The 27,348-nt window shown below is 47.2% G+C and overlaps 3 protein-coding genes across 12 annotated transcripts in view; 1 reads left to right on the top strand and 2 right to left on the bottom strand.

Moving 5' to 3' along the window:
• PHF12 (PHD finger protein 12) overlaps positions 1-19,201 on the bottom strand; it is a 47,067-nt gene extending 27,866 nt beyond the window's left edge. For all 4 annotated transcript variants that reach the window (XM_078373949.1, XM_078373948.1, XM_002748230.6 and 1 more), the window contains exons 1-2: positions 18,554-19,201; positions 17,726-17,907 (exon numbers count right to left, since the gene is read on the bottom strand). Coding sequence is in view for 2 of the 4 variants with exons in the window: in XM_078373948.1 (XP_078230074.1) it covers positions 17,726-17,907; positions 18,554-18,619 (248 nt within the window). In the remaining 2 variants the exon portion in view is untranslated. The remainder of the gene's footprint in view (positions 1-17,725; positions 17,908-18,553) is intronic.
• The window catches only part of PIPOX (pipecolic acid and sarcosine oxidase), a 108,668-nt gene continuing 99,514 nt past the window's right edge, over positions 18,195-27,348 (top strand). Inside the window, exon 1 of the mRNA XM_054256161.2 lies at positions 18,195-18,432. The gene's annotated coding sequence lies outside the window, so the exon portion shown is untranslated. The remainder of the gene's footprint in view (positions 18,433-27,348) is intronic.
• Positions 22,307-27,348, bottom strand: part of SEZ6 (seizure related 6 homolog) — a 52,018-nt gene continuing 46,976 nt past the window's right edge. For 2 of the 7 annotated variants that reach the window (XM_035300921.3, XM_035300919.3), the window contains exons 8-17: positions 27,049-27,243; positions 26,718-26,856; positions 26,409-26,605; positions 25,317-25,511; positions 24,718-24,909; positions 24,415-24,612; positions 24,089-24,127; positions 23,732-23,849; positions 23,545-23,647; positions 22,307-23,380 (exon numbers count right to left, since the gene is read on the bottom strand). In XM_035300921.3, the coding sequence (XP_035156812.1) occupies positions 23,348-23,380; positions 23,545-23,647; positions 23,732-23,849; positions 24,089-24,127; positions 24,415-24,612; positions 24,718-24,909; positions 25,317-25,511; positions 26,409-26,605; positions 26,718-26,856; positions 27,049-27,243 (1,409 nt within the window). In that variant the 3' untranslated portion in view covers positions 22,307-23,347. The remainder of the gene's footprint in view (positions 23,381-23,544; positions 23,648-23,731; positions 23,850-24,088; positions 24,128-24,414; positions 24,613-24,717; positions 24,910-25,316; positions 25,512-26,408; positions 26,606-26,717; positions 26,857-27,048; positions 27,244-27,348) is intronic. The other 5 variants (XM_078373951.1, XM_035300920.3, XM_078373953.1 and 2 more) reach the window with 3 other exon arrangements.

The raw sequence follows: 27,348 nt of genomic DNA, 5'->3' as shown, positions 1-27,348 counted from the left end.
TTCTTAAACTAAAGCCTAGAAATAGCAGAGTGATAATTTCATTGACATCTAGTATTAACAGTTTACAAAGTATTTTAACAGATGTTCTTAACTGATCTTCACTACCAGGCTCTGAGATAATTCTTATTCCCATCATACAGGGAAGGAAACTGACTTATCTAAAGCTACTAAGTAGCAGAATTGGAACCCAAATCAAAGTTTCCTGACTCTTTGAAATCTTGAGCCTAAGCTGTTTTTACTGTTGTTGCTGTTGTGTTTTTGGTTCACTCTCAGGGTATACTTAAGAGCCCAAGTTGTTTTTTAAGAACCTTTAGTAGTTTTTGTATTTCTGGGGCACACAGTGAAATATCCATCAGGGTACCCTCCTTAATCTCAAGTCTGAGTATTTTCTTCTCCATCAGTCAGTATTTATTGAGTACCCATTACTTTCTCATCAACGTAGTAGGTACCACACTGAAAAATGAATATGAAGCAAACTAATTATCATCTACCCCACCAAAAAAGTAATTTAGGCCGGGCTGTGGCTCACACCTGTAATCCCAGCGCTGTGGGAGGCTAAGGTGGGAGGAGTTGGAGGCCAGGCTGGGAAACATGGTGAGCCCCCTTTTCTACAAAAAATACAAAAATTAGCTAGGCATGGTGGCATGCATTTGTAGTCTCAGCTACTTGGGAGGCAGGAGGATCACTTGAGTCCAGGAGGGCAAAACTGAAGTGAGCCGTGTTCACACCACTGCATCCCAACCTGGGTGACAAAGCAAAATCCTGCCTTAAAAAAAAAAAAAAAAAGTAGCCTTGGAGAGAGAGGATCAAAGTCATCCAACCACTCAAACATTATTAGATGTTTATTTTAGGCTAGGCAATGTGCTAAGTGCTGGGATTTCAGAAATGGTTCTTGATTTTAGGGATCATGGGCTGGAGACAAGATGAAAAGGACATATGGTAATAAGATCATATACAATCAACTACAAATTGATTCTTACCATAAAGACTCACATTAAACTCAATTGTTTATGGATGCCAGAGCCCTAAAGTTTGGACATTTGGTATCTGAAGATGACAATGGGCTTTTTCCTACTCTTTGCATAATTCAGAGCTATTTAACAAATAGTAATTCAGCCAGTGAGCCTTTACAGACAGTGAAGTTAAGGATCGTGAGGCGTTCAGGAGGAAGCCATAGTTTCAGAAGCAGGTATATTCAGGTATATTTTTTCATTTTGATAAAATACCTTATAAAAGGAAGGTTCTAGGAATGGGGACATGTCTCCTGAAAATGAATGTTTCAGTCTGTCTAGAGCATAAGTGTTTGAACCTTTCTTTCTTTCTTTTTTTTTTTGAGTCGGAGTTTCACTCTGTTGTCCAGGCTGGAGTGCAATGGCACGATCTCTAATCACTGTAACTTCTGCCTCCTGGGTTCAAGTGATTCTCCTCTGGAGTAGCTGGGATTATAGGCACCCACCACCACGCCCAGCTAATTTTTGTATTTTTAGTAGAGATGGGGTTTCACCATCTTGGTCAGGCTGGTCTCAAACTCCTGACCTAAGGTGATTCATCCATCTCTGCCTCCCAAAGTGCTAGGATTACAGGTGTGAGCCATCATACCTTGAGTGTCTGAGCCTTTAGATTCCTTCTGAGAATTACCTATGTACTTGGGATGGTGAACCCTGGAATAGTTGTCTTCTGTACCTGAGCTAGCTTGTCTTGGAAAACTGGTAGCTTTTTAGCCAACAGGCCAAGGACCTCTATTTTCTGGCTTCAAAAGAACATAGCCTGCATTGCTATGAGACAGGGATTCTTTTCCACTGGCAGAGATGAAGTTCTTGCAGAATATCTTTCCATCTTCACTGCTGTTGATAAGTTTCCTTCCAGATCATTTGTTAAAAGGCTCTGGTCTACAATTCCTGCCAGAAAGTAACTGTTCATTGCATTTCCAACTCACTAGTATTTTATTTTTTTGTTTTGAGATGGAGTCTTGTTCTGTCGCTCAGGCTGGAGGGCAGTGGTATGATCTCAGATCACTGTAACCTCTGCCTCCTGGGTTCAAGCAATTCTTGTGCCTCAGCCTCCTGAGTAGCTGGGATTACAGGCATGTGCCACCATACTGGGCTAATTTTTGTATTTTTAGTAGAGATGAGGTTTCACCATGTTGGCCAGGCTGGTCTTGAACTCCTGACCTCAGGTGATCTGCCCTCCTCGGCCTCCCAAAATGTTAGGATTACAGGTGTGAGCCACTGCACCTGGCCCACCTCACTATTTTAACCACTATCTGATCTTAAAGACATGCTGTTAATTATAAAGTAGTTCATAACAATAAAGCCCTGAATCTTCAGAGACTGTACATTCATTTGGAGGATATATTTCTCAGTTTGGTGAGGCTCTCTGTGATACCTAGAAGGCCTACAAAGTGTTAACAGTAATATTTACATACAAATCAATTCCTAAAGCCAACCTCTGCAGCATGACTCCTACATACATAAGACTCCCATAAACAAATCCAAATGGCCCATCTCTATTGCTGAGGATGGTATCTAGATCAGTCTATTTCTAGAGTCATCAAGGAGAAAACCACAAACAGACATCCCTCAGCTAACTGTAATGTCTGCACTAATAGACCTCTCTGTGTCAAAGATTCAAATCAAAGCCCAAAGCCAGATGATCCCAACTCTCAGCCCAAGGATAAAGTCCAGCTTTAATTTAGAATGCCTTTCATTCACTAATGAGGCTGCAGCTCAATGCTGCAAGTTGAAGATGTTGGTAGTTGTCACAGTTCTTGGCTCTCTAATTAAGAGGATCTATTTCAAGCCATATACCAGTGTGGTTGATCTGAGTCTAACCTCACGACTCATCTCCCTCGCTTGTTAATGCATGTGAACCTGCACAACATTAGCATTTACTTCAGATTTAGTCGCTACCAATGGGACCTGTTGCTCCATAGTACCATATTAATTATCCATCCAGCATAAGCAGTTTCTCAATATGGAATTGGAGCGGGGGATGGGGAAACAAGAGAACAAAGGGAAGAGGCGAGTGAGAGCAAGAGAGAGCAATCGGGAAGCAAAAAGACTGCCTTTTATATTTTAGAGACCTTTTTCTGTGTCACAACATGGAGATAAAAATGATACTGGGCTCTGGACTTTTAAAAGCTTTGGTGTATGTCTTAGTCCAAAAGCAAGCAGGTAGATGCAAAATATTTAAGAAAAAGCACACTTCATTTTCTCTTTCTGAACTAACAAAGTAATTCTATTTAATATAAACAGTTAACAGGAACACTATGAAAATAGCATATCCATATACAATATACCAACAGCCTACTAAGTGGGTTCTCTTCCAAAAGAGGTCAGTCACATGAGCTGGTAGGGTTCCTCTTGTCAGAACCCATAATTCTTCAGGAATCAGACGCTCTCTAGCCATCTATGGTAGTTTCAGTTGAAATAAAACATCAGTTGAACTAAGAAAGAGTTCAATGCCCCTATCATCATCTGTATGCCTCCCTACCCTTTTTTTGGTGAGGGAAGAGGGGTTTAGCAAGCAAACAATAGCACTGAGCAGTTTTGATTTTTAATTTCACAGTTTGCAGGGCTCATCCAACCATGTGAGAACCACCACCAGATAAAAATCCTGCAATTATATTATATTTAGTAGCACTGTGTAAGACAAACTGCAAAACATAATACATGCTCAGAACAGGCCTACTCTCCCTCAGACTGGCCCTGTGGCCCTCAGCCAGTTCAGAAAATGTGCTGATATTAGCCAAAATGGGGAGTGAAGGTGATCACTGACAGGACCACCATCATGCCTCAGCCTCTTAGCAGCCATCTTGCTCTATAAAGTGACCCGTGAACACAGAAAACCAGCCTTTTATAAATGGAAACAAATTTATGTCCTAGGAAAGCTAAGTGGCACTGGGTAAAGTTTAATTTAAATTAAAAGCTGTATTAATACACCCCAGTTTTAAAGTGTATGCTTTCAGGGAACACCATTTAATGAAATTTAAATGTCAGCCGAAATAGTAAGCTTCCTCTGGACACTTGTGTGGGCTCAGCTTTTCTCTTCAACTATGGCCTATCTTTTACATGAAGATAGCTATAGTGAAGGATATTAAAGAGGTGAAAGCAGAAAGTTCATAGGGTCCCTCAACCTTAATCCCTTATCCTTCTTCATCCTGGTTACTGACTCAAATACCACTAATACCACAAAGTACATAAAAAGTATAAGAACTGCTGGTTTTTTCATGCAAAGCCTCAGTGGCAGTGTTAACAAGGAAACCAATGAAGTGCCAGGCCATTACAAATGCCCCATTGAGAAACTTAGCTAGTTGCATCACTTCCACAGGCATACAATCCTTTTAAACAGGCTGTGTCCCCAGGTTTTACTGCCTTCTATGTAGAGCTGGCTTGTGGCATCTTCTCAGTAAAGGACACCTGGCCATGAGTGTTACTAGTTAATACAGGGAAAAAAGGAAGGAGGGAGGGTAGAGCAACTAACAGTTATACCAGGTGTTTGCCTCTGCTAACTTTTCTACAAGCTGAGCCCCAGTGCCAAGGGCCTGATCTATTACTAGCCTGGTTTGACTATTCTTGCAATTCTGGTTTCTCTACAAAGGAAGAATGGGCTGGGCTGCAAACATGTTAAAAAGGGGCTTCATTCATTCACCCTCATGATAGTTGCTAGAGCCCACCTGTTTTGGAAAAGGTACAAAATTCTGGCATCGGCAGTAATTTTCTAACACTCTTGGGAACATTCCATTGGAAGGAAGAACCAACAACTGCAACCATGTATTCTGGAGAATCTCAGGGGTATGGAAAACTAGATACTATTCTGTTGCCAAATTTTAGCAGACTATCAAGAAAAAGGAAATAGCCAGGTGACACTTCTTGGAGACACAGCTCAGGAATTTGGGCCAGTTTACAGTTTATATACATATTAAACAAAATTCTATAAAGGCTCAGAAAACAAAAAACACTAACAATATCTTTATTTAAAACCCAACAAAATCAAGAGAGCAGGTTTCTTTCTTTCTTTCTTTTTTTTGAGATGGTGCTTGTTCTGTTGCCCAGGTGGGAGTGCAGTGGCTCGATCTCAGCTCACTGCAACTTCCACCTCCCGGGTTCAAGAATATTCTCCTGCGTTAGCCCCCTGAGTAGCTGGGATTACAGGCACGTGCCACCACACCTGGCTAATTTTTGTATTTTTAGTATTTCACCGTGTTGGTTAGGCTGGTCTCAAACTTCTGACCTCCTGATCTGCCTGCTTTGGCCTCCCAAAATGCTGGGATTACAGGTGTGAGCCACTACGCTCAGCCCAAGAGCAGGTTTCTACTTAAGACCTGGCTGCTTTTCCCTAAGGAGTGACTTCTGTTTCATTTACCAATCCCTGACAGGGTCTATAAAAAAAGTAAAGAGGGAGAATAATATTATTTGGGCCATATCAGCATAGGGATTATTCCCCACTTCTTTTACCCTTACCCTCTCCCATCCCCCAATTCTACTCATAAACATAAAAGCTCCCCACCCTACAGGACTGAAGTAATCTCCTGGGCATGCTGTCAAACTGTGCTGTCGTGGTTTGACGCCACAGCTAAGTGCTGACTTGGGCTTCCAAAGCCTTCCAGTTATACCCACCAGTGACCTATTTACGAGTTGAACATACTTCTCCAGAGCCATGATTTTTCCTTTGTCCCATTTTTCTTTCCGATGGTCCCTAACCAAAGAATCATCACCCTAAAGGTCTCTAAGTGTAGACACAAATGGTGAGATTTGAGGAAAGTCCTCAAGAAAATGCAGATACTTTTCTTAACTTACAGCTTACTTCAATGCGAACAAACCACAGCCTACAGTCAGATGTCTGATATCATAGAATTAGGCATTTTCTTTGGTATGACAGTTTGCTAAGTTAAAATAGCTAAGTGTCACCCATGCCAGGCAAAACCACAAGGACACAAAGGAGGGATGAAGTAAAACAAAAATGACAGAGCAAAACAATGTTTATTAACAAGCCCAAATTACTGACAACCCTCCCTATATTTTAGATGATGCTTTTGTAAAAAATGGCAAATAAGATCAAGGCAAGTTAAATATAGCCAAGCTATGTACAGAACTACAAAAAGTTATAGGTTTAGACATATTTAATGAGATTAATGGAGTATAATTTTCACAATTATAATGTATTCTGACCAGTAATTGATGACTGCCAATTGAAAAAGTTCACTGTAGAGTTTCCCTCTAAAACTGAGAATCAGCGGAACTCTGATGGTTTAGTGAATGTGGGAATTAACAAGCACTCAGCTCATCACAAGAGCCCAGGGGTGGTAGAAAGAAAAGCAAGAGTAGGTCCTCACTGCCTGATTTCATAATGCAGAGTCTTGTTTAAAGTCACTTGAAGCTCTGTGCATTTCATTAGTTTCTCTGCTCTGTTCTCTGCACAAATGCAGACAGGAGAAAAATAATATTCCACATCCCTGAGGATCACAGCTGAATAAAAAATGTGCTTGTGCTGCCACAAACAGGGTTCCACCTGAAACTCAACCTTGCTAGTAATTCTGAGAGGTTCTCCTATCCCTGCCTGGCTTGGAAATAAAGTGATGTCTTTGGGCTACGGTTGATTTCAAACCCTGTGGAGAGTACTCTTTTGCTCACTCAAGCTTATTTCAAAAAGAGCCTCATGCAGAGAGCACAGATCAGTGGGAAAGACTGACACTATATTCAGGCATGGAGTTTCTCCCTGCCCTGCTGTTACTCTACATGTCTTTTGTCCCGTCAAGGCTGAAAAACATTTCCTGGGAGATATCCTGTACAATTTGTCAGAAAACAGAGGAGGGGCAAAAATTAAACACCAAAGTGGGCCACGTGTGGTGGCTCACGCCTGTAATCCCAGCACTTTGGGAGGCTGAGGCGGGTGGATCACGAGATCAAGACCATCCTGGCCAACATGGTGAAACCCCGTCTCTACTTAAAAATACCCCCAAAAATTAGCTGGCTGTGGTGGCACGTGCCTGTAATCCCAGCTACTCAGGAGGCTGAGGCAGGAGAATTGCTGGAACCAGGGAGTCAGAGGTTGCAGTGAGCCGAGATTGTGCCATTGCACTCCAGCCTGGCAACAGAGAGAGACTATGTTTCAAAAAAATAAATAGGCTGGGCGTGGTGGCTCATGCCTGTAATCACAGTACTTTGGGAGGCCAAGGCAGGTGAATCATGAGGTCAAGAGATCAAGACCATCCTGGCCAACATGGTGAAACCCTGTCTCCACTAAAAAATATAAAAATTAGCTGGTCATGGTGGTGTGTGCCTGTAGTCCCAGCTACTCGGGAGGCTGAGGCAGAAGAATTGCTTGAACCCGGGAGGTGGAAATTACAGTGAGCCGAGATTGAGCCACTGCACTTCAGCCTGGTGCCTGGTGACAGAGCAAGACTCTGTCTCAAAACAAACTAACAAACAAACAAACACCCAACTGATTAACATACAAGAAAGCAAATATGATTAGGGGAAAAGAAATTCTCACCTTGTGTTTGTGTTAACAAAGTTACCATCCACTTGGAATAACCCAGATATCATTTTTGTTCCCCAGCTAGTGTTTACCTTTGCATGTCTCTCATCTGTAATACCACTAGGTATTACACAGCAGTGAGAAGAGGAAATGGGTCAGCCTCTGGCTTTCAAGTAGTTTAGTGAGCACTTACGTAGCACGATTACAGCAAAAGGGAAAGTAGGCAGCAGAGCAAAAGGGACTCACTCTTTGAGAGAGCAAGTCAAACTTTTCATTACTTTGAAAATTGCACCAATCTGCAAAGTGCATTTGTAATTTACTTATTGTGACTTCCACAAGAGCTCTATGTAGTAGTCAAGTTCCTTCTTGTTGATGGGTCAACTCATGGATTCCTCTTTTTATTAGTGTCTATTGTACACCTCAGCTTTTGTACCTCACACAAGTGGGCTAAAACCTCATCTTTGTTCTTATTTGCCAAGACTTAGATTTAGGAATAATCTTAGGCTTAAAATATGAGGAGTTTGATATCTGGGAATGGCAGGCAGAAAAAGGAGTCACCTTATTCTTCTTAACTGCTCTCAAGTCATGGGAAAAGCAGTCAGCCAGGGACCTGTGCATGTGTCCTGGGCATAGTGACAAATCTGCAATACCAACGTGCCTTTCTGAAATCTGGTCTAGGACTCGCACTGAATACAATGTCCTCCTCTTTCATGAAACTGGCAGGGGGACAGCCGTACTCCTGTCTTGTGTTCTCTTGGGAGGCAAGCATTATGCAGAGGTTCTCTTATAAGTGTCACTCACTGAATGGCAATGCAACTGGCCATGTTGTACTCCCTGGGGACTCTAAGTCAAAGGAGGAACCCAGCGGAGGGGGAAAACAGACATTTGAGAGTGTGTGTGTGTGTGTGTGTGTGTGTGCGTGTGTGTGTTTTCTGGTGCCTTAAAACACTGGCACCTTAAAACTTGAATGCATTTCCAGGAGCTTGTGCTGCATTAATATATAAGGGCCACCATAAACCCAAACAGAATCTTCTATCAGGGTGGCCTACTTAACTGTATACCCAAGGAATTGTCTGTATTGGGGTTGGGGCAAGAAAGTTCAGAAATGGATTTCAGTATGCTTACCCATTATCAAAAGCCCACAGTATTCAGCTTAATCTATTTTCTGTTACTCTTCACTTGTGGGAGAAAAGTTACATCCATTTCTGTTCAAGAAGCAGGACATCTGCATTTTTAGGTAGCAAAAATCCTCTTGGGAGGATCAAAGCAGACTGTTTCTTTTTATGAGTGATATAAAACTGTCAGGCAAATATTCTCTGCACTCTGTCTCCCTATTTATTGTTATCTGGGCTTATACAAAGATAAAAATAAGCAGGTGAGTTTGCTGCAATATACAAGCAACTTTTTGTTCTTGTTAACCGGGCTCAAAAGACAGCACATTTTAATTGACCTGAGGTTATTTCCACCACTAACAATAAAACTGAGACAATTTCCAAGCACTTTTCTCAGTAAAAGAAAGAAAGAAAGAAAGAAAGAAAGAAAGAACCCAAACCAACAAACAAAAAAACCTGAGACAATTAAAATCTTTTTTTTTCCTTTTTATTTTTTATTTTTTGAGACAGAGTTTCACTCTTGTCACCCAGGCTGGAGTGCAATGGTGCAATCTTGGTTCACTGCAACCTCCACCTTCCGGGTTCAAGTGATCGATTCTCCTGCCTCAGCCTCCCGAGTAGCTGGGACTACAGGCGTGCACCACCACGCCAGGCTAATTTTGTATTTTTAGTAGAGATGTTAGTCAGGTTGGTCTCGAATTCCTGACCTCAAGTGATCTAGCTGCCTTGGCTTCCCAAAGTGCTGGGATTACAGGGGTAAACCACTGCGCCCTGCCAAAATCTTCTTTCTTAAACTAGGGTCCCCCAAGTATGAGAAGTGCTCATACACAGAAATTTTCTATTGTGGCTAGTGGATGCCAGGTGAACATCCTATCTAAAGGCAGATGGTAGATTTTTCATACTTCCTCTAAGGCAACTTCCAGCTTTAAAATTCTTTGCTAGGAAGGGACATCCAGAAAAGCTGAAACAGCAACATACCAAATCACGTTGTAAGGTTCTCTTCACTGGGATCTACCATCCTGACTGGAGTTTACAGAAGAAACTCTTCACTTACTGACATTACATAGATAATATAGGCATAGATATTAAAGTGTGCTTAAATCAACCATCTTCTGTTAGATTAAGACTCAAAAATAAAAAAACAGAGGCTGAGGCAGGAGGATCAGCTGAGGTCAGGACAGGAGTTTGAGAATAGCCTAAGTAACACAGTGAGTCCCTGTCTCCACAAAAAAAAAAAAAAAAAAAAAAAAGGAAAAAATTAGCTGGCAAATGCCTGTAGGCCTAGCTACTCAGGAGGCTGAGGTGGGAGGACTGCCTGAGTTGAGGAGTTTGAGATTACTGTGAGTTATGACTGTGCCAGTGCCCTCCAGCCTGGGCGACAGAGCAAGACTCTGCCTCTAAAAATAAATAAATAAATGATGGGTGAGGTGTAAAGACAACCCATAAAATAGGAGAATACTTGCAAATCATATATGTGACAAGGGACTTATATTTACAACATATAAAGAACTCTCACAACTCAATTAAAAAAGCAAATAACTCAATTAAAAATGGACAAAAATCGGAATAGACACCTCCAAGAAAATATACAAATGGCCAATAAGCACATGAAGAAAACGTTTAACATCACTAGTCTTCAGGGAAATTTGATTCAAAACCACAATGTGATACGACTTCATGCTCACTAGGATGGTTTTAATCAAGAAGGCAGATAATAACAAGTGTTGTCGAGGAAGTAGAGAAATTAGAACCCTCTTATGCTACTGGTGAGAAAGTAAAATAATGCAGTTTCTTTGGAAAACAGGCAGTTCCTCAAAAGGTTAAAAGGTACCATAAGACCCAGCAATTCTGCCTCTAGGTGTACATCCAAGAGAAATGAAAACTTGCACCCTGGCCGGGCATGGTGGCTCACACCTGTAATCCCAGCACTTTGGGAGGCTGAGGCAGGCAGATCACTTGAGGTTAGGAGTACGAGACCAGCCTGACCAAACTAATGAAACCCCATCTCTACTAAAAATACAAAAATTAGTCAGGCATGGTTGCAGGAATCTGTAATCCCAACTACTTGGGAGGCTGAGGCAAGAGAATTGCTTGAACCTGGGAGGTGGAGGCTGCAGTGAGCCGAGATCATGCCACTGCACTTCAGCCTGGGGAACAAAGCTAAACTTCGTCTCAAAAACAAACAAATAAACAAAACCACCCCACAAACCAAAACCGACAACAAAGAAAACTTGCACCAAAATGTTCACTACATTACTTACAAAATCAAAAAGTAGAAACAACCCAAATGTCTATCAACTAATGAACTGATGAATAAAATGCGCATCCATACAATGGAATATTGTTTAGCCATAAAAAGGAATGTAAGTATTGATAAATGCTACAACCAGAATGAACCTTGGAAAGATTCACTGAACTCCCAATTTTAGGTATCACCTGTACTTTCACTCAGCTTAACAAAAACCAGTGTTTTATTCAACACATTAATAGTGACTAGTTGAATTCCTTTTAAATTTAAGATAGACAATTTATTGAATATTACTAATTTAGCTTTCAGAAATACTGCTGGAGGTGTACTTGACCAAGAACTTACAAGAGACCAAAATGAATCCCATCTCCAGATTCAAATGAAAGCAGTGCCTAAATATTTGTTTCAACCTTTTTATCTATTAAAAATACACAAGTCATTTACAAAGGCCAAAAACTGTCCTAATATATTATTAGTGGAGCCTATCTATAAAGTACTTTGAGAGCCTTAAGGAACAGCAGCAGATTTATGAGACTGTAACTGCAATGTACCTTTTACTGTGTATGTTAATTCATTTTGGGACAGGCCTTAAGTGAAAAATTTCCCATAACAATACTACTAAGTACTTGCCTAATCTTACACAAAAACTGTCACCTTTCAAGAATATAACCTCCTTTTCCACTTTAAATATTTCTGACAATTGCACTCATTTCGTAAGAATTAGCCCGGGCCCCACATTAAGAAGCATGTATCTTGCCCGGTGCAGTAGCTCAAGCCTGTAATCCCAGCACTTTGGGAGGCCAAGGAGGGTGGATCACAAGGTCATGAAATCGAGACCATCCTGGTCAACATGGTGGCGTGTGCCTATAATCTCAGCTACTCAGGAGGCTGAGACGGAGAATCGCCTGAACCTAGGAGGCAGAGGTTGCGGTGAGCCGAGATCGCGCCACTGCACTCCAGCCTGGGTAACAAGAGCGAAACTCCGTCTCAAAAAAAAAAAAGGAAGCATGTATCTGAACCTGAGTTAAAGTTGAACATTATTGTATCTTCCATATTTAGATAGACCATTAAGACAACACGACATGGGAGGCTAAGGCATGAGAATCACTTGAACCTAGGAGACAGAGGTTGCAGTGAGCTGAGATCACGCCACTGCACTCTAGTCTGGGCAGCAGAGTGAGACACTTTGTTTAAAAAAAAAAAAAAAGACAACATGACATATCTAGATGCTAATTCAACACAGAAAATGCAAAACAAATAAGTGAAATAAACATAAAAACAAATTAGGTTTGTTTACTGTGGAATCATTTTACTATTGATGGGGCAGGGTGAGGGGAAGGAATCTAGACATCGTGACCTCCAGTTCATCAGTGCCAGGCTTCTAACCACTTGCAATGTCAAAAACAACATACTGACAAGATAATGTTAAAATTAATGTATTTTAACCCATCACTTGGCCTGATACTATTCTAAGGAGGAGCTAAACACAACAAAATCAGAAAAACCAGCTCCTTATAAGTTCAAACAGGTTTGGCATGGCAGCTTATCCTGTAATCTCAACACTTTGGGAGGCCAAGGCGAGAGGATTCCTTGGTCTGCCTGGGGCAGCATAGTGAGACCCTGTTTCTACAAACAAATTTTAAAAATTAGCCCTGCATGGTGGAACATTCCTGTGGTCCCAGCTACTGGGGAGGCTTAAGTGGGAAGATCACTTGAGCCCATAGTTAAAGGCTGCAGGGAGTTAGGATCAAGCCACTGCACTCTAGCCTGGGCAACACAGTGAGACCCAGTCTCCAAAAACAAACAAACAAACAACTCCACTTCAAACAGCAAACATTTTCTGCAAGGCAGTTTTCTATTCTATGTGTGAAACCTTTGTTATGACTCACTGAAAATATGCACAACTCCAAACTGAGCTTAGTTTTGCCTGTGCACAGAGACCTTTTTACTCTCATTCTTCGAAAACCTTATTTTGGATCTTGCTGCCAACACCAGAGAGAGGAAAGCTGGCCAACAATTCCAAATATAACATGCGGAGGCAAATGCTACAGAAATCTGTCTGACGGGAAGGGACCATGCTGAGGTCTGCTGAGGTAGATGCACTTCTCAATCAGACCATTTTAGTCTCTCAGTTTGTTTGGAGCAAAATGCCATGAGAAGGCAATCACAGGAAACCAGCCAGTTTTATCATCCTGATCACTGATGCCCCATGGTATTAACTCTGTCAATGAAAACAATCCTACCAATCTCAAACAGAAAGATGGGTCAGTGGCAACTAAAGCTGTATTGGTTATTCTTTTTTTTTTTTTTTTTTTTTGAGACAGTCTTGCTCTGTCACCAGGCTGGAGTGTGCAGTGAGGCAATCTTGGCTCACTGCAACCTCCACCTCCTGGGTTCAAGTGATTCTCCTGCTTCAGCATTCTGAGTAGCTGGGACTACAGGTGCACGCCACCACACCCAGCTAATTTTTGTATTTTTAGTAGAGACGGGGTTTCACCATGTTGGCTAGGATGGTCCCGATCTTGCTCATTTTTTTTTTTTTAAAGACAGAATCTCGATCTATCACTAGGCTGGAGGGAGTGCAGTGGTGCGATCCCGGCTCACTGCAACTTCCGTTTTCCAGTTTCAAGCAATTCTCCTGCCTCAGCCTCCCGAGTAGCTGGGACTATAGGCATGTACCACCATGCCTGGCTGATTTTTTTTTTTGTACTTTTAGTAGAGACAGGGTTTCACCATGTTGGCCAGGATGGTCTTAATCTCTTGACCTCGTCATCTGCCCACCTCGGCCTCCCAAAGTGTTGGGATTACAGGCGTAAGCCACCATGTCCCACCTGGTTATTCTAATTTTTAATAGACTTTTGGGATCAGTCAGATGAGAACTTTCAGAAAGCTCAACTCCTGGCATGATAATTATGACGAAGGTCAGGTTCACCAAGGGACACTTAAAAACATCTCTCTTTCTAATACTCTAGGGACAGATTTAGTAACCCCTACTATCACTACTATAATTGATAAAGCAGTTAAACTTGGATAAAATGATTACACTATCACTTAATCAAAAACAAAGACATCAGTTTTTCCAGTTTAATTCTTCAGTGAGGTCACGGTACTGTGCACAAGACAATTCATTCCTTCATACAGAGGATCATTACAGAAAATTCAGAAATAGGGCTCCCAGTCTAACTGGGAAGAGATGACGTGCCTCATACAAAGCACTGGTTCCTGAGAAAAGACAGAACAATTAAAACAACTTATTTGACCAATCATTTCTTTTAGAAATTTATCTTAAAAAGATCCCCTGTGGTTTATGGCTATGTCATTAAACCCAAGAGGTAAAGTTTGCCTAGAACCATTTCTGGAACATTGTACTGGATTGTGTTCACTGTGAGGCGGACTAGCAAGGAATAGTAGAGACTAAAAAAGGACTTATCCCATAGAGCTCTGGATGGAGAACCACGGCAGCACTGCAATTAAGACCTACAGCATTTGGAAAATTTAAACTTCACCTTTTCTTTAAATTTTGTAGAGATGGAGTCTCGCTATGTTGCCCAGACTGGTCTTGAACTCCTGTCCTTGGGTGATCCTTCCACCTTGGCCCCTTGAAGTGCTGGGATTACAGGTGTGAGCCACTATACTCGGCCTCAACCTCACTCTTGTACTTTCTGTACACAGGGAAATTATTCTGTTTTAGCCAGTTTAAAAGGGAAGCAAGAGGAAATAGAGCCATACCCCCTAACCTCACTCTCATATGGCAAAAGCAAGCAGTAATTTTTTTTTTTTTTTTTTTTTTGAGACGGAGTCTCACTTTGTCACCCAGGCTGGAGTGCAATGGCGTGGTCTTGCCTCACTGCAACTTCCGCCTCCGGGGTTCAAGCGCTTCTCCCACCTCAGCCTCCTGAGTAGCTGGGACTACAGGCATGTGCCACTACACCCAGTTAATTTTTGTATTTTTAGTAGAGACAGCGTTTCACTATGTTAGCCAGGCCGGTCTCGAACTACTCCTGACCTTGTGATCTACCCACTTCGGCCTCCCAAAATGCTGGGACAGGCATGAGCCACTGTGCCCAGCCAGGACAAATTAATGAAAACACATTCAAGAATAAAAGTGTTCTGAGACATTAACTACTTGATCTAACTACTCCGGTTAAGTTAATGAAATACTTCTCTCTCCAGCCTGGCTAACATAGTCAAATCCTATCTCTACTAAAAATACCAAAATTAGCTGGATATGGTGACAGGCACCTATAATCCCACCTACTTGGGAGGCTGAGGCAGGAGAATCACTGGAACCCCAGAGGTGGACGTTGCAGTGAGCCGAGATGCTTCACTGCACTCCAAGCCTGGGAGACAAAGCAAAGACTCCTATCTTAGAAAAACTAAGTAAGTAAATAAAAATATTTCACTCTTGGTGGAAAGAATGTGGCTTCAGACACAGAAAAGTGGGATAAGCCTCACTAAATGAAATTCGTCTAGAGAATTCCACTTAAAAGACTTCCTGCCTTTGCACCAATACCTACAATGCTTTGTGATTTAGATAATAACTCAGATAACTCAATGGTACATTGAGTACTGGCATCTTCAAAGGAGAACAGGAGATGTGAAACAAGCATTACTTCATTTACTACTATTCACAAATCTCTGATTACCAGTTTCCATTCATGGTCTCAAAAAAAAAAAAATTTTCAATGAAATGTACAGTCTAGGGAAGACTGAATCTCACCAACAGCTAAAGAGTCCCTCCTTCTCTCTCCTTTTCCAGCTAAAGTGGAAACTGTTAATTGTTACAACTTGACAAGACTTTAGACTTGTCAATTTAGACTCATCTAATTAAAAAATTCAGAGGTTAGGTTTTACAGTTTAAAAGCCCAGTTTCAGACAAACCAGACAGCACACTTTTTCCATGCCTGACGTTTCTAATAAACAATTTCAGCTTTATCAAATAAATGAGACTAAAGATAATAGAGAGCTTAGCAAATTTCACTCAACATACGTGTCAACAATAATGGTTAACACCAATTTCATCCTAGGGATAGGATGTAAGCCCACATTTTAAATCAAGAAGTCTACAATTCAGTCCTAGTAATATAAACACCAAATAAGCACACTAAAAAAATATAAGCAACTGGGAGTAACTAGTAAGCAACACAATATACAAGCACAAATTTCTCCTAAGACCAGCAAAGGAAACGACCAGAGATATCTTCTCCAGGTAAATTACACCTTATAGGAAGTAAAGGCTAAAAACCACAGACCCTTAGTCACTGCATAATAAAAATTTTAAAGCCAGCAGCAAAACTTCCTCTAGGATAATGATTTTGGACCCTACAATTTTACAAGCCAGGATGGGGTGTCCTCCTGGGCAAAAGTATCTTGGGAATGGTAATGGGAGCTTCCTACATAACTTCTGACCACAGACTTAATTTGCTCAGTATCAGTCATCTGTCTATTAAGTGTTCCCAAACCTACAATTAGTACAAATATACGGCAGACACAACTCCACAAACCGAGAGATGGAATGTGAATGGAACTGTTAAGAGACCTTCAGTAAAATTTCACTTAAAAAAAACAAAAACAAAAACAAAAAGAGGAATAAAAAAGGCAACATCGAAAAACTGGTGGGAACAAACAGAATAGCCCTCTCTTCTCTCTCCAGACTTGCTCCTCCCGCCTGCCTCAGTCAACTGTTGCTGAACCACAAAATGAGACCCAGTAGAACAAGACGAAATCTGGGTTTGCTGCCGCAGATGTGGGATTTTTGTGGAGGGCAGAGGTGATTTCGGCTGGCAGAAGATGGAGTTTAAACTCTTCTTTGCCGGATTGTTCTGGGCTGAGCCGCTGAGGAGGATCAAGCAGCGGGCGATCAACGCAGGTCCCTCCCTCTCAGTTCGGTCTCTCCCCTCCCCTAGCGTTCAGTAACGGGGGAAAAAGCGTAAAGGCTTTCCAGCTCTCAGCTCCTTAAAAATGCCTTTCCGGTACCACCGCACACAATCCTCCCCCGACAGCAAAGAATTCTGCAGCGAAGGGCTCGCCGATCCGGAGCGGAGAAGTGAAATCGGCGCCCAAGGGCAATTTTAATTGTCTAACCCGGTCCGATTTCCTAAGAGGCAGCGGCGCCGGGAAGGAGGAGGGAAGAGGGAGGAGGGAGGAGGGAGGAAGGCAGCTCTGAGAGGCAACAGGGGGCAAGCGGAGACAGAGAAAGGGGACCAAAGCGGCGAGATCCTAGCCTGAGCCCCCGAGGAACTTCTGCAGAAAGGACTCATGGGCTGCCCCCACCGTTCCCCGGGAGACGTTTGCAAATCATATATGCAGCCAAAATGGCGCTGAGAATAAAAATATAATTTAAAGGCAGGTCGCCATATTGTAAACAGAGAAGCAAAGAAGAGGCGGACTCGAGAGACACCATCCATGATTTCTTCCACAGCCACAAGTGCCAGGTTGCCGGGGTCTGGACCAGGGCAACTCGGGTGGCCAAGGACTCCACACACCCACCCCAAAGAGAACCCGGCCAGGCAGGAACCCCGAGGGCAGCGGGCGCGCGGGCAGGCAAGCGGCACTGGGCCCGGAGCTCCTCCCCTTCCTCCCCCGCCACTGCCTGCCGTCCCGGCCGGCTCTGTCCCGGCTCCCCAGCGACTTCCAATCACATATGGGGTTCTCTTCACTCCTCCCAACCCCCACCTAGAAGTCCGGACCCACCGCTGCTCCTTCCCCCTAAACTGCCAGAACCCGGGGAACACCTGGGGGCGGGGAGGTGTTCGCCTCGGAGGCTGCAGAAAGTCAGCTAGCGGCAGCAAGCGCCCGTTATTTCGGCAGGCAGGGGCAGGCCGGATGAAGGAATGCGCAGAGAATGATCCGCCAAGAAGCTTCAAAGGGGTCCCCAGGACCTTACCAGCACTGGAGGTGGAAGGCAGCCGGGCAGTGGTCGCAGCACAGGAGATCTCCACCTTCCTTGCAGCTATCGCAGCTGTCGTGGTTGGTGGCCCTGCCGCTTCTCCGGGGCTCCTTCTCAGGCTTCCGACTCCGCTTTTCTGTCTCGTCCGTCTTGGGGGGAGCCAGCAGAGCTTGGATTTGCTGCACACACATACAAACCGCGTGTGTGCACACTCGGAGCTCCCGGGCGGTCCGTCGCCCCCCCGGCGCGGCTTCTCCGTCACCCACCCCTCTCCCCCCTTTTGTCCTTCTTCCTCCCATCCAGGCTGTTCCCAGAACCTCTCAGCCCCCGGAACCAGGGGGAGCCCACCCTAACCGCGTTCCTGCAGCACAACAACGAGAACAGCTTCTTCCAAATGGGGAGGATCAAGAGTAGGGGGATGGGAAGAGGGTGCGCGGTTCCCTTCTTGCCACTTCCTTGTATGGACAGTGGGGGACTCCAAAGCCCGGCTCGGGAGAGGCCCAAAGCCCGGTACCCGGACGTGCTGGGGGAAGCACAAAGGGGCCAACAAGAAGGGGGTGGGGAGGCCCGCCGGTGCAACGAGATGGAGTGGGCTGGCGCCTCGGGAAAGCGAATCGAGGGCGGCGGATAGGTGAAACTGCTGCAAACGTCCTCGAAGGCCGAGATCAACCCCCCAAATTGCAAAGAGAGAAGGGAGAAGCTGGGTGAGGAAGAATCCCCCTCCCTCGACCCTCTAGGCGCTTCGAGTTTAGGACCGGCTTTGTGGGGCGGAGGGCGGAGGTTCCCTCCCGACGCTGGGGGAAGGGGATGGAGGGCCACTCTTACCTCCATCAGCCCCCCTGATGTGTCCAAGTCGTACACGATCGTCTTGGTCTCCATTTTCTCCCACATTCATCCACCTCCCGGGCTGGGTGCTCTCTGCTCCGGCCCCCCCAACCCCGGGGGGAGGGGGGATGTGGGGGTAGGGGGCGCTCCTGACCCCGGCCCCGCTTCTTTTTTCTCAACACGGTTCTCGACTTCCTCGCCCTTGCTCCCCCCCACCCCCCGGCCCCTAGTCCCCGGGACGACAGCGTCCTCCCCACGGGCCGCGAGGGGGGAGCGGCCCCTCAGTCCCGGCCCGGCTGCTGGCTGCACAGTGGGTCCCGGCTCCGGGGTCAGGCCTCGGCGGGGCCTAGTCCCACAGGCTAAAGCCGGCACTGGCGACCGCCGGTCCGGCCGGGAAGGCTGGCGGGCGCTGCCATCCCGGGGCTGGGGGGATAGGAGGGGGGGTGAGAGGTTAGATGAGGTTGTGGTACGTGAGGTAACTGGGGGGAGGGTGATGGGGGGTGGTCCCCGGGCTCCGCCTCTCGCCGCTGCCGCCGTCTGCGTCCCGGCTGCCGCGCACTTGGCGCAAACTTACCGCGAGCGCCCGCAAAGCCACCCGCGCAGGCGCCCCGAGATCGCTGCTCGCCGCGCGCAACCGCAGTGACAGCCGGCGGCCGGGCTCCCGCGCAGCCGCGATAAGGGAGTACCCCCCAGCGCGCAGCCGCGCTGGCATTCGTCTGGAGCACCGAAGCCCCACCTTCTGTCCTGCGCCAGCGCACTGAGACAAAAGGGCGGGACCTGAGGTCTCGCGCAGGAGCTTGGGAAAGCTCGTCGGGGTCAAGGCGCAGCCGCAGGAAGCTAGGGACTCTTCATCCATTGGTGTTTGTGTGCAAACTAAGAGGACTTTGTTCCTGCGCAGGCGTGTTGGGGGTGCTCCCCTCCCACTCTATAACACAGCCGCCTCCCGCGCACGCGTATTGTCTCCCGCAGGCCCTCACAAGAAAGCTGCTCCTTTCGCCATTTTGGTAATGGGATATGGGCTGTCATGCCCTTGGTGTCCTCAAGCATGAACAGAAAGGAGCAAGGAGTGGTGTTGGATGGAGTTGGTCACCTGTCGGTGACAGTCGTGTTCCTAGGGATGTACTGGACTGTTGGTTCTTGCATCAGGTGTGGCTGGACCAGGCCGCCATATTGGTAAAGAGAAAAGCCATTTGCGACAGAAAATGACGCCTTTGGTGGCATGTTGGATGACTGTGGTTCCTACTTTTCTTTTACACCTGACAACTAATTTTATCAGTTAATTGTATCCTGAGCACCCCTGCCTTCTGTGGTGGTGGCACTGTGGGGAGTTGCGTCTGCCCGTTACCATCCTCTCTTTACCACTGTCCCTGAGATCTCTTCTAGGGGAAGCCTAAAGCGGAGAGCTTATAATCCTGACAACGCCCAGCTACCTGGGCATCCCGGACTCCAACTCCCAGTTTGCAATGCCAAAGGGTCTAAAGGGCGACTGGGGGAGCATTGCACGCTGGTAGCAAGAATCGCGATAGGACTGGTGGATTGTGGGAGCTGTAGTTCCGTGTGCGTGCGATGCATTCTATGGTGGGATGGACCCAGGGAGGAGTTATTTGCCTGCCAGGAAGGGATACTTTTGAGAGCGTCTATGCTGCATGCCGGGATTTGTAGTCTGAGGGCCCGCCTCGTATTCTGGGCGGGGATTCATGCTCCTTTTCAGGGCGCTGGCTCCTCCTCTTGGTACCACCGTCAGAGATAGCCGATTATTGCTGCCTGATGGTGGATGAAGCAGTGGAGAAGGGAACTGCATCGTTGTGCTTGACACTAGGGGTTTAATTGGAATTGTTCTCTCGTAGCTGTGCTCTGCCCACTTTTAATGTTAAGGGACACAGCATTCTCAGAGTCGTAAAACTAAAAAGGGTTTAGAAATCGTCTGATTTAATCCCGTCTTTTCCAGATGCACAGAGAGGAGCAGTGATTTGCCTAGGTCACACAGTGCATTTGTGGAGATCTAGGAATTAGATTCCTTGATTCTCAGGCCATACACTCCATTACACCATGTCGAATGTTTCTAAGGAAGTGGTACGCTTTCTTTGGGGACAATAAGGAGGATGAATTAGAGTGGGGATGTCAGTGTACCCTCAGAGAGGGAAGAGCTGAACTAGATCATTTGTATGAAAGAGGCAAGATTTTCTGACTTGTCTGCTATACTTTATGCCACAGGCTCGCAGAGGCTAGAACCTCATGTGCTGTCTCTCCTTGGCTTTTTTTCCTACTGCTCAGGGCTCAGCAGTGCTGCTGTGTCAGCCTGAAGGCATTATGGAGCAGAAAAGTAAACCATTGGCATCCATCCACTGAACAAGTCTTTGCTTTGACCGACACCATCAGTTGCAGCTGATAATAGGAACTATGGGCTAATGAGAGAAATACGACTTGGCTCTGTTGACAGGTGACAGGGAAACTTCACACACCTTCCTCTTGGAATTTGGAGGACGAAGTTAGGCCAGTGGAGCCCAGGAATGGTGCCACCTTGGAGAGCTCCCGCCCTGACAATTCGGGGGGATTGAAGAGCGCGCAGGTGGGATACAGACATCTTTGGAAGTGACCTCTCGTGGCTAATCTAGGCACTGCACTCTGCGTGGACGAGCTTCATCATCCTTCAAGGTGGCTGGTACTAGAGCCAAGAGTAGGTAGCATGAGTGGTCAAGATCTCCCTGTTGGAAGACTGGAGATTCCGAGTTCTCATAATTTCCTGTTGCCGGCCTCTTGCTCTTACTCTTGGAAAGCAGCCATGCAGGGCACACCTCTCAGCATAGAATGTGCATACTGGGGGCCAATGTGGGGCATTTCCATCTTGGTTGGTCTGGGTCTCATAGGGAAGGGGCAAACTTAAGCAGATCCTCCCAGCCACCTTTTTCCAGAGCCCATGGTTAGGGCTTTGCCTAACTTAGGAGCCAAGTCCCTAAGTTGCATTACCACTGCTTCTGACAATCTAAGTGTTCTCTGAGGCCAAGCCAGGTTAGGGCTCCATGTTCAGGGGCTCAGTCTCTGTTTCCTATTCCAATTTCCAAAGCCTTGCTTGCTTGGAAATACGGGGAAGGAGAGATGCATCAGGCTTCCTGAGCCTAGTTAGCATTGAGAAGGGCATCAGTGGCATTGAGAAGGGATTTGAGAGTGTGCCAGCCTGTAGTTCTGGGCCTGACAAAGAGGAGGAAATAAGGCATTGGATGGATATGCATAGGGGTTCCTGGGCTCCCACATCCCTGTGGCACCAGCCATTGGGGCCTCTGATTTCTCCTGCCATCTGTCACACTGTCCCTTTTGGGACAGGGGACCCTGTTCAACTGCATGTAACTATTTCTTTTAAAATAAAATCTGAGCACTTTGGGTGGCTAAGGTGGGAGAATCACTTGAGCCCAGGAGTTGGAGACCAGCCTGGGCAAAATGGTAAGACTCTGTCTCTACTATATATATATATATTTAATTAGCCATGCGTGGTGGCATGCACCTATAGTCTTAGCTATTCAGGAGGTTGAGGTGGATCACTTGAGCCTCAGAAGTTGCTGCAGTGAACTGTGATAGAGCCACTGCACTATACCCTGGATGACAGAGTGAGACCCTATCTCAAAAACAGTACAAATAAAATAAAATCTGAGGATGATTGATTGGTGGGTCTAGTATGCCTTCTGGTCTTGAAGTTCATATCCCATTTATCTCCCACTGCCCATCCCTCCAAGAAAGCATTATTCACCTGGCCATTGATTGTATTTTTTCTCAAAAACACCATTTTAATAAGGAAACAACAGAAATAAAAGATTGTTTTCTGGCTGGAGCCCATATAATACATTACATGTACAAAGTGGCCTTCAGCCAGCTCCTGGGCATCTCCCTGGGGCTCTCCTACCACCTGTTTCATGCCAAATTCCTGGGTCCTTGGACCTCTGCTCCTCTCCAGAATATGCCTGCCCCCCTCCCCTTATCGCCTAATACAGTGGCCAAGAGGAGAGCCTGACAAGTGGCTGGAATTGGAGGAGGGACTAGTGGGATGAAGATGTTTGTAAGAGCCAAATAAACATCGGAGGAAAGTCTCCCTCTCCTCAGGGTATAGGGTAGTCAGGGGAGAATGTGGTATCCTGCTTTGGTCTGGAGCATGAGTGCCCAGGGAAGCCCAAACTGAGGTTGGGGTAGGATCTCCCTGAACTCCTTAGGATCCCCTAGAATTACTGCCTCCACTGGGACAGGGCAGGAGGCAAAACTGTCCATTCCTGGGGTTTTAGAGAACTAGAGACCTCCCAAGAGGCTGATGTTGGCATGCCAGGACTACCCAGAGGTCACCATTGAGAGGAGTTTTGGCCATTGCGATTGCTGCGTGAGGAGCATCCTGGTGCAGTTTCTACCATGGTCAAGTTGACCCTGCTGCAGGTTGCCATGCCAGGGTGGGGTGGTGGTCACATGGAGAGAGGTACTCCTGCTCTGCTTGTGTGTTCCAGGCTGGTCCAGGCATGAGGAGGCTCGGGATGCTGGCTGTTGATGCTTGTGCTCCAGCTGTGTTCTGCCCACAGGCAGATGCCTCCCGACGTGGGCCCAATGAGGGGCCCTAAGTGGGCAGTGACACCAAGAAAATAGGTCACGGTGGGCATTGCAGGTGGGGAAGGGCACAACTTCTTGAGGGATTGGTGGCATCTCCTCCCAGGTGGTATGTACAGGAGGTGGAGGGACAGCAGGAAGCAAGGAGCCTTGCTGTGGGACTGTGGTGCAGGCCTGAGTTGGCTTCCCTAGGCTGCCCCCACCTAGATGGAGACTTCATATTCTCTCGTCTCCTGCAAAGGAAAGAGACTGCTGGGAGTTGGAAACTTGCATTAGATTTGCCAGGCCTTAATTCACCTACCCTAGGAAAAGGGAAAAAGTGAAGGAGCTTGGCAGGACCCTCAGGGTTACCTGCCCAAAGCAGCAGAAAACTGGGTCTTGGATAGGGTGGCAAGGCTGGCATGGTTACTTACTCCAGTCTCGTAAGTTGGATTGTCAAACGCTGACTCTACAGTAATGCGGTTGTAGGGGCGGGGGTGTGTGCGGGGCAGCTGCAGGGAGCTTTTTCCCTGGAGCCTGTGGGGCAGAGAAGCCTGTGAGTCAAGACTACTGGGTAGGAGTGAGTCAGGCATGCGGAGAGGAAAGAGAAGCCAGACTCACCTGGAGAAGTAGAGGTATACACCTCCTACCAACAACACCATCGCCACCAGTGGCAAGAAGATGGCAGCTGCAATGTGGGCAGCATCCAGGCTGCTGGAGGCAGCAGGCGCCTTGGCAACTGAAGACACAGAGGGTGGGACTGGAGCAGAGGTCTCTGTCACCTGGAGCCCATATCCTCTCACCTCTGCCCAAGGGCTACCAGCTCCCTCTAGCTGGCTGGGGACAGGGAAGGAGCTTTTTACTCTGCTAGGCCCAAACCTCTCTCCGCCTTCCCTCCTTGGGAAGCCCATGGCCTGGGAGCCATGAGAACCAGGACCAGGGAGACCACTTCTCTGGCCCTCAAGGGTGGAGACTCACCATCCAGGCTGCGGGTGTTGTAGAACTCATCCAGAGAGGCTGGAACAAGAGGGGAGGGCCAAGGGCAGTGGGTGAGTCCAAGGGGCCAAATCACTAAGGCTGGGAGCAGAGGTAGTGGGCTGATTATGGGAAGGATTTGTCCAAGGAGAGCCCACTCCAGCATGGGTCTTGGTGATGCCAGATCAGAAGCATCTGGGAAAGACTGGGGAGACTAAGGGTAACATGAAGGTGGCATTGGCTGGTGGTTCTAGTTCTCAACATTGCACATCTTTGCCAGAGCAGCTTTATGGTCCAGGCAGGGTTTTGAGGGATGACAGGGCACTCACCAGCCCTACAGATGGGTGGGGGGTCACTCCAATGCGAGGGGTGCCCGGGCATACACTTGATGCTGGCCTGGCCCTTCAGCACGTAGCCAGGGGCACATGAGAAGTGGATGGTGGCCCCTGCTGGGTGTAGCCGCTTCTCAGGATTTTGGGCGCCATTCTCAGGGGCACTGAGACCATGGCATGGCTTGAGCTGTTCCACTGCAAAGCAGGCAGAGCCCAGTGAGGGTGTCATGCCCTTGGCCTCCAGGGCAGCATCTTTTATCTCCAACTAAAGGTTTTCCCTCCTACTCATCTGACACTTACAGAGACATTTGGGGGCCCGGTCACTCCACTTGGGGCTGCCGGCCTGGCGATCATGGCAGGTGAGGATGGAGCTGCCCGTCAGCACAAAACCCTGGTCACAGATATATTGCACGGTGGCCCCCACAGGAAACTTGGGGCTGGATATGAGGCGTCGGCTGTGCTCCACATCTCCGGGGTCATGGCAGGAGGTCACTATGGATAGGGGATGATGGGGGGAAGTAGCCCAAGGAGAACTAAGCAGAGGCCAGTTCACCCCAGCCTTGTTCTAGGCCAGCTAACTTCTTCATCTTGTATAGCTCTGTCCCCTGTGTATCTGTCCCTACCATTATACTGGTGTGTCCCCCCATTTGTCCCCTTCCCATCTGTTGGGGTTGATAAACACTGATTGGCCATCTACCAGGAATGAAATACTTGGAGTACTGGCTGATAACCCCATGAAAAGGTATCATCCCTGTTTAACAGATGAGGAAACCGAGGCTATGAGAGGTGAAGGAACTTTGAGGATACTAGCTAATAACAGCTAGAGTCTGGCTCAGAATCCAGGAGAGAGGCTTGGAGGTTGCGCTGGGAAGGGGACAATGGGTAACAGGTATACTCACCCCTCTGGCATGAGGGCAGGTCCTCACTCCAGGTTAGGTCCCACTGGCACATGAGGACACTGGATCCCACCACCTGGTAGCCAGGGTAGCACTGGTAAGTGACCACAGTGCCGTGCACTAGCTCAGGCTGCGACGGGCTCTTCCAGCCATTGGGGATCTCAGGCAGCTCCGGACATGTGTCATTGCGGGGCACCTCTGGGGGCACAGAGGCACAAGATGCAGGCCTTCAGCCAGCACCAAAGTGACTGTCCCCCTCACCCTGAGGGCGCTCTGGCTCCTGCTGGTTTGTCCTAGACCTAGACTGTCCTGGGCAGGCTCAGGGATCCATTCCTCCCTGCTCAAGGGCCCCTGCTTGCCTGCCTCTGACATTGCTCTGTCTCCTAGATTCTAGGGTTATCATTTAGGCTTTGGCCTTACTTCCAAAAGCACCTTGGCCAGTTCCTCAGGCCTGAGAGATGGAACCAGGTAGGGTGAGGGAAATTGTCACTTCTATGAAAGACTGTCAGTAAGATAGAAGCCAGCACCTTTCCTTTGTTCTCCATTTTTGTTTAAAAGTTATTCTGGCCGGGTGCAGTGGCTCACACCTGTAATCCCAGCACTTTGGGAGGCTGAGGTGGGCAGATCACTTGAGGCCAGGAGTTTGAGACTAGCCTGGTCAATATGGCAAAACCCCGTCTCCACTAAAAATACAAAAATTAGCCAGGTGTGGTGGAGGGCGCCTGTAATCCCAGCTACTCAGGAGGCTGAGGCATGAGAATCGCTTGAGCCCAGGAGGCAGAGGTTGCCGTGAGCAGAGATCGAACCACGGCACTCCAGCCTGGGTGACAGAGGGAAACTGTGTCTCAGAAAAAAAAAAAAAAAGGGAAAAAAAAGAAAGTTGTTCTGCTGCCTACCCAAACCCCTCTTGTGACAACCAAATTCTGGCTCCCCCTCAAAGCAGATGGAGAACAGGACTAGCTTCCTTCACATGATCCCTGGTGTTTTTTCAGCTTCCCCTTGACTGAAAGAGCATTCAGGCACCTCACTGCCCTGGCCTCTTTGACTTGCCATGGCTTGGGGCCTGTACTCTTAGTGGGGTAGGGACAAGCTCACCAAAGAAGTGGATGACGAAGCCCTGCTGGTAGCCCAGCACTGAGGTCCCGGGGTCCGACTGGAATTGAATGGTCACATCAGCCATGGAGGTAAAGAGCTTGAAGTGGCTACGGGGCCCTGAGTACTGGCCCAGGACCCGGGCTGTCAGGTCATCCCCATCATAGAAGGTAAGTACGTCTCCAGGGCCTATGCGCAGCCTGTGGAGGAGGAGCGTCAGGACACAGCAGGCCTGGGGGCCCCAGGATGGGCTGGACAAAGGATATCCCCAGAACTTCGGAGTTGGCTCAGCCTGACCCGGTAGGCACTCACACTCGGATGTCCAGCATGATGCGCTTGTCCTCTTCCACATGCACACCCCAGATGCAGTCCTGCCCACGACCGTAGGGCTCTGGCCAGTTGGGAGAGAGCACCACGCCAGCTGAGTCTGTGATCTCCCCGCTGCACACGGCTGGAAGGCAGGGGAGGCCCAGAAGGTGTGTTGCTTTTCCAGGTTACCATCTGCCCATAGGAATGCCCACCAATTGCTGGGAGCCCCCACCTCCTCCTTGGAGGAAACCTGAGCCACATATATCACAGGGCCCCTGAGGCCCCAGGTTCTGCGGCTAGTCCCCTGCAGGCTCATCTACTGGTGCCTACTGACCTCGGCATGCTGGCTCTGTCTCATTCCATTGGGGGTCGTGGGGGTCAACACACTCGATGATGATGGAGCCCTGCTCCAGGGTGTAGCCAGGGTCACAGCTGAACTCCACAGTGGTACCCACAGGGTAGGAGGGTGCACTGCTGCTGAAGTTGCCGTATTTGACAAAGGGCTCATAGCAATGGCCCTGCTGGAAGGCTGTAAACCACAGGGCCCAGGCCAGCTCAGCCTCGACTGGTAAGCATCCTCCTACTTCCCTCCCCAGAGCCTTTCTTTTCCTTGGTACGAATGACAAATGTATGT

This window comes from Callithrix jacchus, chromosome 5 (genome assembly GCF_049354715.1).
Source record: "Callithrix jacchus isolate 240 chromosome 5, calJac240_pri, whole genome shotgun sequence".
Taxonomy (NCBI): Eukaryota; Metazoa; Chordata; class Mammalia; order Primates; family Cebidae; genus Callithrix; species Callithrix jacchus.
Note: the sequence above shows the minus strand (reverse complement) of the source record. Positions and strands in the feature narration are given on the sequence as shown.